Here is a 12,084-nt window from a genome sequence, read left to right on the forward strand (position 1 = left end):
AAACAAAAACAAAAAAATCCAGTAAGAGTTCAAGACCCTAAGTTTAGACCCCAAAAAGAAGAAAACAAAGGTATTCTGCTTCTAAAAATACAATAAAAGAGAGCTCAGGTATTCAATGGCTAACTGAAATACATGGTGATGAAGGTCCCCCAACTTTAATATTTTCATCAGACAGGTTGCCTTTCTCCCAACTTTAATATTTTCATCAGACAGGATGCCTTTCCAGGGATGTAAAACTGATGACACTTCAAGTCATAAGCCTCTTCTTATGGCACTAATTATGTTTATAAAGTAAGGAGTCTGATCTGTTGTGACACTCATCTTCAGAAAATATAGTGTCTGGTTTGGAGATCAACAAAGTATATCATCTTCTAAAGTAAAAATAGCACAGACAGGAAGAAAATCTTGAGGCTGGGTAGAATACCATCAACATCAACAATTAATCTGGAAAAGGAATACTTTATAGCTTTGCCAAACTTGACAATAACCATTGTTCCAAATCAGAGATATGTTAGCCTTGTTTTTAAAAACAATGACTGAAGAAGGGTGCTGGTGGCTCACATCTGTATTCCTAGCTATTGAAGAGGCTGAGATCTGAAAATTGCAGGTCAAAGAAACCCCAGGCAGGTAAGTCCATGAAACTCTTATCTCTAATTAATCACCAGCAAAAAAAAAAAAAAAAAAAAAAAAAAAAAAAAAAAAAAAGCAAGTCTTTAGACTTCTGTCTAAAGTAGTAGAGGGATAGCCCTAAGCAAATGAAGAAAGCTAAGGGACAGTGCTCAGGCCCTGAGTTCAAACCCCAGATCAGCACAAAAAATAAAATAACACTGGGGCTCAGAAGTGGCACTGGGGCTCAAGCAGTAGAGTGCTAGCCTTGAGCTGAAGAGCTCAGGGATAGCACCCAGGTCCAGAGTTCAAGCCCTATGACCAACAACAACAACGAAAAAAAACCTCACTTTCTTTGCAGATGATTCTGTATGTAAAGAACCCTATGGACTCCACTCTCAAGTTACTCAAACAAATACAAAACTTTGGTAAAGTAGCAGGGTATGAAAGTAACCCTCAAAAATCAATGGTTTGGAACCGCGAGTGTGGCCTAGTGGCAAAGTGCTTGCCTAGCATGCACGAAGCCCTGGGTTTAATTCCTTGGTAGCACATACACAGAAAAAGCCAGGAGTGATGCTGTGGCTCAAGTGGTAAAGCACTCATCCTGAACACAGAGAGGTTCAGGGACAGGGACCAGGCCCTAAGTTCAAGCCCCAGAACTGGCAAAAAAAAAAAAAAATCAATGGTATTCCTGTATGCCAACAACAAAAAGAGCAAGGCTGAAATCAGGCAAGCATCTCCTTTTATAATAGCCTTAAAGAAAATAAAATACTTAGGAATTAACTTAAGGAACTAAAGGACCTCTATGATAAAACTAAAAACTCAACACGGAAATTAAAGCAGATCTAAGGAAGTGGAATAACCTCCTGGACTGGAAGAATTAACATCATGAAAATGTCAATACTGCCAGAGGCTATACACAAATTCAGTGCACTACCCATCAATATTCCAACATCATTCTTTATACATCTAGGATTCTCCTAACAGAGGATCATAACAGCTCAAAAACTCTGGCCATATAGGATGAGGCTAAGTGAAATGAACTCTAGGATATGAAAACAAGAGGTTTATCTTTGTGATTATAGTTCTTAATGTACTACATGAAGCTATTTCTTTTCTCTTCTTTTCCCCATATGGTTTATCTCATTGTTACTGTATCTGAATATGATACCTGGTATATTATATATATATGTTTATTTGTTTATTTGAAAAAGGGAAAATATGGGACAACAAAACAAGTGCGATGAGGTGAGGGGAAGGAAAGTGGGAGAAAAACATGGGAAGGGGTAACAATATTCAAGAAGTAATGTACCCACTACCTGATGAGTGTAACTGTAACCCCTCTGTACATCACCCCAACAATAAAATAAAATAAAACACTAGGGCTCCTTAGCACAGGTCAAAACTTCCTAAATAAAGATTCAGAAACACAACAAATCAAAGAAAGACTGGATAAATGGGATTGCATTAAACTGCAGAGCTTCTGCATGGCAAAGAGCACAGCTAGCAAGATAAACAGAAAGCCCAGAGATCAGGAGAAGATCTTCACGAATTATACAACAGACAGGGTCTCATATCAAAAATATACCTAGAGCTAAAAAAATTAAGCCCCCCAATAAGAAATCCTCAAAGAAACAGCCACCCTATTATATAAATGGGCTAAAGAATTAAAAAGAGACTTCTCTGGAGAGGAAATAAGAATATTGGGGGGTCAGGTGTGGCCTAGTGGTAGAGTGCTTGCCTAGTATACACAAAGCCCTAGGTTCGATTCGATTCCTTTGGTACCACATACACAGAAAAAGCTGATGCTGTGGCTCAAGTGGTGGAGCACTGACCTTAAGAAAGCTCAGAGACAGAGCCAGATGCAGTGGCTCATGCCTGTAATCCTAGCTACTCAGGAGACTGATATCTGAGGATCAAGGTTCAAAGCCAGCCCCAGAACAAAAGGACCTGAGACTCTTATCACCAACTAAGCTCTAGAAAACCCAGAAATGGGGCTTGGCTCAAGAGTATAGTGGTAGCCTTGAGCTGAAGAGCTCAGGGATAATGCCCAGGCCCAGGGGTAGGGTGGTAGCCTTGAGCTAAAGAGCTCAGGGACAATGTCCAGGCCAAGTTCAAGCCCCATGACCCACCAAAAAAGAAAGAAATAAAGAAAGGGCAGTGCCCAGGTCCTCAGTTCAAGCCCCAGGACTGGCAAAAAAAAAAAAAGAATATCCAATAGACACATGAAGAAATATTTAACACCTCTAAACATAAAAGAAATGCAAATCAAAACAACATTGAGATTCTACCTCACCCCAGTTAGAATGGCCATTATCAAGAAAACAAATAATAACAGATACCAGGAGGGATGTGGCCAAAAAGGAAGGCTATTATACTGTTGGTAGGAATATAAACTGTTTCAACCACCCTGGAAAGCAGTATGGAGGTTCCACAAAAGACAAAACATAGAGCTCCCCTATGATCCAGCAATCCCACTCCTGGGCAATTACTCAAATGACCACAAACAAAACCACACTAAAGCTATCAGCATTATTTACTATAGCTAAGATATGGAACCAACGCAGGTGCCCCTCAGTAGATGAACGGATCAACAAAAAGTGGTATATATACACAGTGGAATTCTATGCTTCCATCAAAAAAATGGCATTTCCCCATTCATAAGGAAGGAAAGACCTGGAAAAAGTCTTATTAAGTGAAATAAGTCAGACCCAAAGAAACACAGGCTCTGTGTTTTTCCCCATTTGTAATAATTATTGTATGTCTAGGATAATCCTAAGCAGAGGATCACAATAGCTCAATAGCTATGTACATATGATCATATAAAATGATGCTAATCAAAATGAACTTCAAGATATGGAAACAAGATTTTTTTTGCCAGACCTTGGGCTTGAACCCAGGGCCTGAGCACTATGTTTGGTCTTTCTCAAAGCTAGCACTCTACCACCTGAACGACAGAACCACTTCCAGCTTTTTCTATATGTGTGGTATGGAAGAATTGAACCCAGGGCTTTGTGCATGCGAGGCAGGCATTCTACCACTAGGCCACATTCCCAACCCTGTTTTTGTTTTTAATGTACTGTGCAAAGTGAATTATTTTTTCTTTCACTTTTTCCCTTTGGTTTATCCCCTGTTGTCACTGTTTTTTATTTTGGTGCCCTGTGTCTTGTATATGGGTTTATTTTATTTGGGGAAGGGGAGAATAACAAAATGATTAGGTAAAGGACAAAGTGTGAACCAATGCAACAGTGATACTCACAAGACACCATTTTGGAAATGAACTTTTCAACTTGTAGGAAGGGGTATTGGGGAGGGGGAGAGGGTAAGTGGGAGAAAATGAGGGAGGGTGAAACACTCTTCAACAAGAAATGTATGTATGTAACTTATGTAACTGTAACCCTTCTATACATCACTTTTACAAGAAAATTAAATTTTTTAAAACAAAACAAAAGATTGGCTAGACACCAATGGCTCACACTTATAATCCTAGCAACTCAGGAGATTAAGATTTGAGGATCATGATTCAAAACCAACCAGAACAGGAAAGTCTATGAGACTTTTATTTCCAGTTACTCAAAAAAAAAAAAAAACTGGAAGTGGAGGCATGGCTCTAGTGGTTAAAGCACCAGACTAGAGCAAAAAAAGCTAATGGACAGCCCCCAGACCCTGAGTTCAATCCCTAGTACCAACATACACACACACACACACACACACACACACACACACACTGCAAAAATTAACTGAAAACTATTCTTAGCAGGATCTTAGAATCACCTGTTAAATCATAAGCATTAAAGGAAAGAGAGAAAGAAAGGAAAAATAGAAAAAAGAAAGAAAAAGAAGGGAGAGAAGGAAGGAAGGAGGGAGGGAAGGAGGCCTGGTGGTAGAGTGCTTGCCTAGCATGCATGAAGACCTGGGTTTGATTCCTCAGTACCACATACATAGAAAAAGCCAGATGTAGTACGATGGCTCAAGTGGTAGAGTGCTAGCCTTGAAAAAGTCCAAGGACAGTGCTCAGGCCCTGAATTCAAGCCCCAGGACTGCCAAAAGAAAAAAGAAAAAAAAAGAAAAGAAGGAAGAAAGAAGGAAATACTAGGATCTTACTATGTTACAGGGTGAGTTATTCCTTATCCAAAATACTTCGGAAAAGAAGTTTTTCATGCTTCACCCATGGGTTGATTTGCTTTTCTTGTTTTGACTTTTATTTTACTACATATCTACATAAATATAACAAGCTTTCTTGGGAATGAGAGTCTAAATGTAGCATTCATTGATGTTTCATCAACAGCCTGTACACAAAGATTAAAGGTAATTTTTATAATAATAAATGTTGTAATTTTTATAATTTTATAATTTTCAGGGTATATGCATTTGTATTTGTGTGTGTGTGTGTGTGTGTGTGTGTGTGTGTGTGTGTGTGTGTGTATTTCCTGGTCCTGGGGCTTGAATTCCAGACTTGGCTGCTATCTCTAAGTTTGTGCTCTAGGTGAGTGCTCTACCACTTGAGCCACAGCTCTACTTCCAGCTTTATTTTTCCATGATTAATTAGAGATAAGCATCTCTTGGATTTCCTTGTCTGAGCTGGTTTCAAACCATGATCCTCAGATCTCCCTCCTGAGTATCTCTGGTCTCAGTCTCATGAGTATCTAGGATTATAGGAATGAGCCACCAGCACCCAATTTGATGCATGCATTTTTACTGTGACCCACCACATGAGGTTAGATATGGGATTAGATATGGAGTCTCTCCCTTATGACATCATGTGGTGATTCAAATAGGTTCAGGTTTGGGAACATTTCAGATCTGTGATATTCAGACTAGGGGATGCTTAACTTGTATAACACAATAATCTCATACAAATATAGGCCATGGTAGTCAATTCCTTTTTCTCTGATGATCATATTCTATTTTAAATTTATATTGGCAAAGCCAACAAAATATTTATATTGAATAATTTTCCTTTTAAGACAAACCAACCTAAAGAAATGCAATAATTTGACAAAATTCAAGTTCTTGATTTAATGAAGAATTCTTTGCTCAGTAAACACCCACCTGAAATGAATGAGTCATTCAGAAAGAAGTTATCTATAAACACTTCTAACTTGCTTTGAGGACCTCATTTCAAACACGGAAGAAAGCTCTTCAGCACTGAAATTCACAATTTCAAATGGCACACTTGTAATCACATAGAAAAGATCGCATATACCTGACTACAGATGACATAAATATTCCTCACTCATTTGATCAGTAAATTGTGTCAAGATATTTACTGGGGAATCAAACATTTTTTGCCAGTTCTGGGCCTTGAACTCTCTATAAATTGGCAGTAATTAATGGAGCATTTCAGCATTTATATTTATATATGTAGAATTGTTTATATGTTTACCAAGAAAAATCATTTTTAATGAAGAATACATTCCTATCTCCTTTTAAAAGTTTAAGTGCATAGTTCAGCATTTAAGGGTACAATTCTCTGGGTACCAGTGGCTTACACCTGTTATTTTTAGTTACTCAGAAGACTGAGATCTGAGGATTGGGGTTTGAAGCCAGTCTGGGTAGGCAAATCAGAGAAACTCTTATCTCCAGTTAACAAAGAGCCAGAAGTGGAGCTGTGGCTCAAGTGGTATAATGCCAGCCTTGAGTGGAAAATGTCAAGAGTTTGAGGCCTTGAGTTCAAGTCCCACACTGGTACTAACTGACTGACTAAATAAAGTTACAATTCGGTGGTATATGGTATATTTATAGCTCATGGTGGAACAATTCCCACCACAGTCAGCTTTAAAACAGAATTATCATCACCTCCAAAACAAAGTTCATACTGTTTAAATATTCATCCTTCTAACTATACAACCATAGTCTACTTTGTATCTCCACAAATGATCTGATAAGGGATATTTTATATTCTTTCATATGCCATAGTGGTAGAGTACTAGCCTTGAGAAAAAAGCCAAGGGATGGCACCCAGGCCTTGAGTGCAAGCCCCAGTACCAGCACAAAAAAATTAAAATAAAAAAAACAAAAACAAAGATTTAGAGAGACATGTATAGATATAGCCAAAGCACTTCCAGAAATTAAAAGAATTGCCTAGAATTTGGGGTTACTGTGAAGTGCATTCCCTTGAGATTGCCAAGGCTACAGTCAACTGCAGAAGTCAACTCATTCCTCTTTCCAACATGTCCCCGTGCCCAGCTCTTTCCTTTTTGTTCTTCTTTCTTTCTTTCTTTTTTTCTTTGCTAGTCCTGGGTCTTGAACTCAGGGCCTGGGCACTGTCCTTGGGCTTTCTCAAGGCTAGTGCTCTACCACTTGAACCACGGCACCACTTACCGCCTTTTCTGCTTATGTGGTTCTGCGGGATCGAACCCAGGACTTCATCCGCGCTAGGCAAGCACTCTACCACTAGGCCTTACTCCTGGCCCCTTTAATTTTTTTATCATTACTATAACCAGCCTCTTTTTTGAGTCACAGCAGTTCCAAATGTTAATACTAAGCCCTGAAACCCTGTCATGAAGTGTACTATGTCACCCTCACATACCTCCATCAGCCCCAACCACAATTTATCTCCCTCCATACCAAATCGTAGCCTTTGTCTCTGCCTTGAATCAAACACCAATTGCTAGGAGTGGAGACATGGCTCAGGTGGTAGGGCAACTGAGTGTAAAGCATCAGAGTCCCAGTCTTGGGTGGAAAAAGAAAACACCAATTCCCACAGAAACAAGGTTCCAAGGCACAGTCACAGGGTTTCAAAGGGCCTGAGGTGAAGGAAAAAGCAAGAAAATTCTATTTCAGAAAAATCAGGCCTCCTGAGGTGGTCAACAGCCAAAGAATCAGACATCCTTGATTCAGTGGACAAGTATGAGCCTCAGTAATTCCATGTGGTCCTATCTTTCCAAAAATCTTAACTGAGAATTGAACAGTGTTGTGGGTACAGTTATATAGTTGAGAAAGTGGTCAGCATGTGTGAGGTACTGGGTTCAACCCTCAGCATCAGGAGAGAAAGAAAGAATGGCCAATAAACTGAGATAAACCCTCTATGACCCTGATTGTAAGAAAATACCATATTTTCTCATGAAAAAAAATTATATTAAGAAAAAAGAGTAGCCTCATCAACATGCGTGTGTGTGTGTGTGTGTGTGTGTGTGTGTGTGTGTGGTGTATGCTGTGCCATAGTTTTTGTTTTGCTCAAGTGCTCTACCACTTGAGCTGTATCTCCACTTCCAGCTTTTTGCAGTTTAATTGGAGATAAGAGTCTCATGGATTTGTCTGTGAAGGCTGGCTTTGAACCACAGTCCTCAGATCTGAGCCTCCCACCTAGTATGAGGCCTCTCATTGTAGGCTTCTTTTATTTAGTAAAACATTGTGGGTATATCCATGTTATCATATATATATATATATGTATATATATAATCCCTTTTTATTCTCAAAGAACATTCCATTGTGTAGATATACCATATATTACATTTTCATTCATCATTTGACAGACATTTGAATTGTGTCTACTTTTTGACCATTATAAATAATGTTGTAATGAACATTTTGTACAAGCTTTGTGGAAACCCATTTTCATTTCTCTATGTTATATATAGCTTTGAATGATTTTCCAGGTCACATGGTAACTTTATATTGAAGCCTTTTAAGGGACTGCCAGACTGCTTTCTCAAGCAGTGGCGCTATTTTGTGTTCCTATTAGCAGTGTGTGAGGGTTCCACTTTCTCTACATTTTTGCCAATTCTTGTTATCTATCTTTCTCATTAGAGCTACCCCAATGTGTAAAGTAATTCACTCTAGTCAATACTCTGCACCTTAAAGTAAGCCTACATACTCTGGGATTGACAGCTCAAGAGACTATCCAAAACTTTACTTTTTAAATATAAGATATAACCCAAAGTCTGCTGTTCTCTTTTTCTTTTTATTGTAAAGATAATGTACAGAGGGCTTACAGTTATATAAGTAAGGAAATGAGTATAATCAAAAGTCCTGTGAGTGTATGTGTGTGTGCCAATACTAAGGCTTGAACTCAGGACCTTTTTCATTCAAGGCTGGCACTCTGCCACTTAAGCCACACATCTACTTCTGGAATTTTGGTGGCTAATTGGCAATAGGAGTCTCTCAGATTTGTCTGCTCAAGCTGGCTTTGAACCTGGACACTCAGATCTCCTCAGCCTCTTGAGTTGCTAGGACTGCAGGGAAGGGACACCAGCACCCAGCAAAGGTCATTCTTAAAACCTCAAATCATGCCTGCACAATCTAACAGTCCCATAATAAATGGGTTACTTCTTCCTCACCAATATGCAATATTATTCGATCCCAGATCCAATCAAGCCACAACAATATCTAATAGCCAGACTCTCTAAATGAAGATGGCAGGCTAAGTAACCAGTACAAACACTAATGGGCTAGTGGGATACAAAAACACTTGACAACAACAGTTTTACCCCACACTTTTGAGAAAGCACACTAGGTTAGGATTCGGGTTCACCAATAATCTATGATCCATCAGGGAACTTCACTGTGGAGCATGTTGTTCCGAAGCTAAGAAAGCCTGCTTCAGGAGTTGATGGGGATTCACGCAGCTAGACAGCTAACATAGAGGCCAGAGAAAGCACAAGTATTACCTTCTATCCGTCCTTCTGCTAACTCTGGGTAAAATTTCCCAGCAAACCAACCTCTTGGCAAGTGTCATGAACCCTGGAGGACTGAACGGGAGTCCGTGTGACAGACATGAGGGCTTCTCTGGGATTCTCTTTTAAACCATCTCCCCACATTGCAGGGGAGATGCTACGGGAGAACCATCATTGAAAAGGTGGCGGGGGGTGGGGGGGACCCGCTAGGTGCGGGCCTGTGTGTGCGCGCGCGCGGGCGTGTGTGAAAAGCTCTCCTGGGGAGGCGATCCTCCTTCCCGGCTCGGACTCCACGGCCGCCGGCCTGCGCCTCCTACCTGATCTGGTTGTCGCGGAATTTGTTGAGATGCGGTTGGTTGAGGGAAATGGTGCGGGCCGGTGCCTCCAGCTGATCTCCAACAGACGTTGCCCGGGACATCTCATCCTCTGCCTTCTTGTAACCGGCAGAACGAGCGGGTGCTGAGGAGAGCAGGCGCGGGGGAGAAAACAAAAACGCAGGACAAGTCAGCCTCCAGCGCACGGAGGGAGGCTGGCGAGCGCGGGCTGCGGGCGGGGACGGGCGGGCAGAGGATGCTCTGGGGCGAGGCGGAGGCCGCCCGGGTACCTCGGGAGACGCGGCTGCAGCTGAGGCCTCCCGCAGCCGCCGCCGCCGCCGCCGCGGCAGACCCCGCCCGCCCCGCCCCGCCCACAGCCCGGCGAGGCCCCGCCCACTCCGCCGGCGCATCTTCCCCCTCCCCTCCAGCCGGGCCGGCTGAAGTTGGACCGGCGGGGTTAGGCGGGGCGGGGGAGCGGCCGAGGCGAGTCTGCCTCCCCCGTACGGGGGCCGGAGGCCGGTCAGCATCACAGGACCCCAGATGGAGCGGCCAAGCCAGAAAAACACCTTTACCTGGCAGTGGATCACCTCTAGCCCCAGGGATTGCTCTGCGGGCTTTCAGAGCTTTCTGAGCCTTGTGATTGGGCTGAGATAAAAAGCCATCGAGAGAGGGAGACGTCCTGAGTTCAGTCACCCTGGGAGGGGATGGCGAAAGCACTTGTCGGTGGTGTGTGCGTGGCTGCTCCTGGGGCTCGCACCCAGGGCCTAGGCGCTGTCCCTGAACTTTCCACACCCCCGAGGCTAGCGCTCTACCACCACTAGATCCAGGCTCCGCTCTCTGGATTATAGACGTGCGCTACCAGCACCCCGCTGGTAAAAGAGGGAAAGAAGAGAGGGGGGGGGAGTGAGGGAGAGAGAGAGTCCTCGTCCCTGTGGGAAAGGCTGGAAGGACATGGCTGCTTTTCTCCATAGATTTGCCTGCTCGCAGCAGTGAAGAAGCTAGGGACCATTGCATAAGCTTTCGTCTCTTTGCTTAAGTTACTGTTTCTGTGGTTACACCTGCCAGCCTTTCTCCTAAGATCGATTTCAGTCTTGCAGTGAAGCCTGTCTAGAGAACTAAACTAAACTCCTGATCTCCTTACCTTGAGGAGGTGTCAGCCTGGAGGATGTGCACACACACACACACACACACGCACACCCTGTGCTAGAACTGTTACATGGACCCTCACAAAGCCATTAACACTTCTCCAACCATATAGGGTGAAGAAAACCACCTCCCTTGAAAACTGACTTTTGGGAGATATGTCTGAGATAAAAGATCATGGAATAATGAAAGGCCCACAGATCTCACTCTCCATCAAAAGAGACTAATACCTATCAGCTTTCCACCTATCAAAGAAATGTAACGTTACTGGTCATTTAGAAAACATCTGCTGTGGGCAGGTGGCTCATGCCTGTGATTCTAGCTACTCAGAAAGCTGAGATCTTAGGATAGTGGTTCAAAGCCAGCCAGGGCAGAAAAGTCCCCCTGAGACTCTTATTTCCAGTTAACCACAAGAAAACTGAAAGTGGCACTGTGACTTAAAGTTATAGAGCACTTAGCCTTGAGCTGAAGAGCTCAGGGTCATCACTCAGGCCCAGAGCTCAAGCCCTACAACCAAAAAAGGGGTGGGGGGGAGAGAAAACATCTTACTATAGTAAACCAACGCTTCCCAGTTACAAATAACACTGGTCATCATTATGAAGAAAACTTGAAAAATAAAGTTTGGGCAAAATTATCTCCTTATAGAGATTATAAGGATTGTAATCCTTAACATAAGAGAAGGATAACCAAAATGTAAAGAATTGACATACAGTCTTGAAATTAAGTAAGAGATAAGCCTCAGGGGGGTAAGGTCACTCCCTTGACCTAAGCTAGGGCATCCCATGAATATAGTGATGACATCAGAGTTTATGGTCACAGGCCAGATTCATTTGTGTTATTATTGTTGTTGTTGTTATTAATGCATTGTAAAATGGATTACAATTCCATAAATCAGGTCATGAGTGCAGGGTTTCTTGGTCAATGCCACCCCTTTCTTCATTCCCTCATAGCACACAGGCTTTTGGTCCCCGTTGTAGGCATGACCCCCACCTCTTCCCTCTTGCCTACCTACTTGTCCAGGGTCCATCCGGGCTACTGGCCAGTGAGTCCCATGTTTATGATCAACCGGAGTAGCAAGAAGCAAGAGTCCTGCTCCTTCCACACTGGCTACCTCAACAGCTCTGGCTCTTGGACTTCTTATCAGGGAGACTGGGGTTTGTTAATTTGTTTTTATTTTAAATGGTGGTGGTTGTTGCTGTTGTTGTTGTTGTGCTGGGAATGAACTAGGGATTTGTGTGTGCTTGGACAAATGCTCTACCACTGAGCTACACTACACCCCCAGCCTAGGCTTAGTTTAAAAGCATTAAAGACAGATGGAGAATATTTTTACAAGGATTATATAAAAGCATTGTTGTTCTCCCCCCCTCTCTCTCACATTTACCCTGTTTTGTTTTCCCTTGCAG

General features: G+C 42.4%; 1 protein-coding gene across 3 annotated transcripts in view; it reads right to left on the reverse strand.

Moving 5' to 3' along the window:
- Positions 1-12,084, reverse strand: part of Atp8a2 (ATPase phospholipid transporting 8A2) — a 445,427-nt gene that overhangs the window by 391,908 nt on the left and 41,435 nt on the right. For all 3 annotated transcript variants that reach the window (XM_090342380.1, XM_090342381.1, XM_090342382.1), the window contains exon 2: positions 9,542-9,683. In XM_090342380.1, the coding sequence (XP_090198506.1) occupies positions 9,542-9,683 (142 nt within the window). The remainder of the gene's footprint in view (positions 1-9,541; positions 9,684-12,084) is intronic.

Source organism: Megascapheus bottae, chromosome 11, assembly GCF_031878675.1.
Source record: "Megascapheus bottae isolate mThoBot1 chromosome 11, mThoBot2.hap1, whole genome shotgun sequence".
NCBI lineage: Eukaryota > Metazoa > Chordata > Mammalia > Rodentia > Geomyidae > Megascapheus > Megascapheus bottae.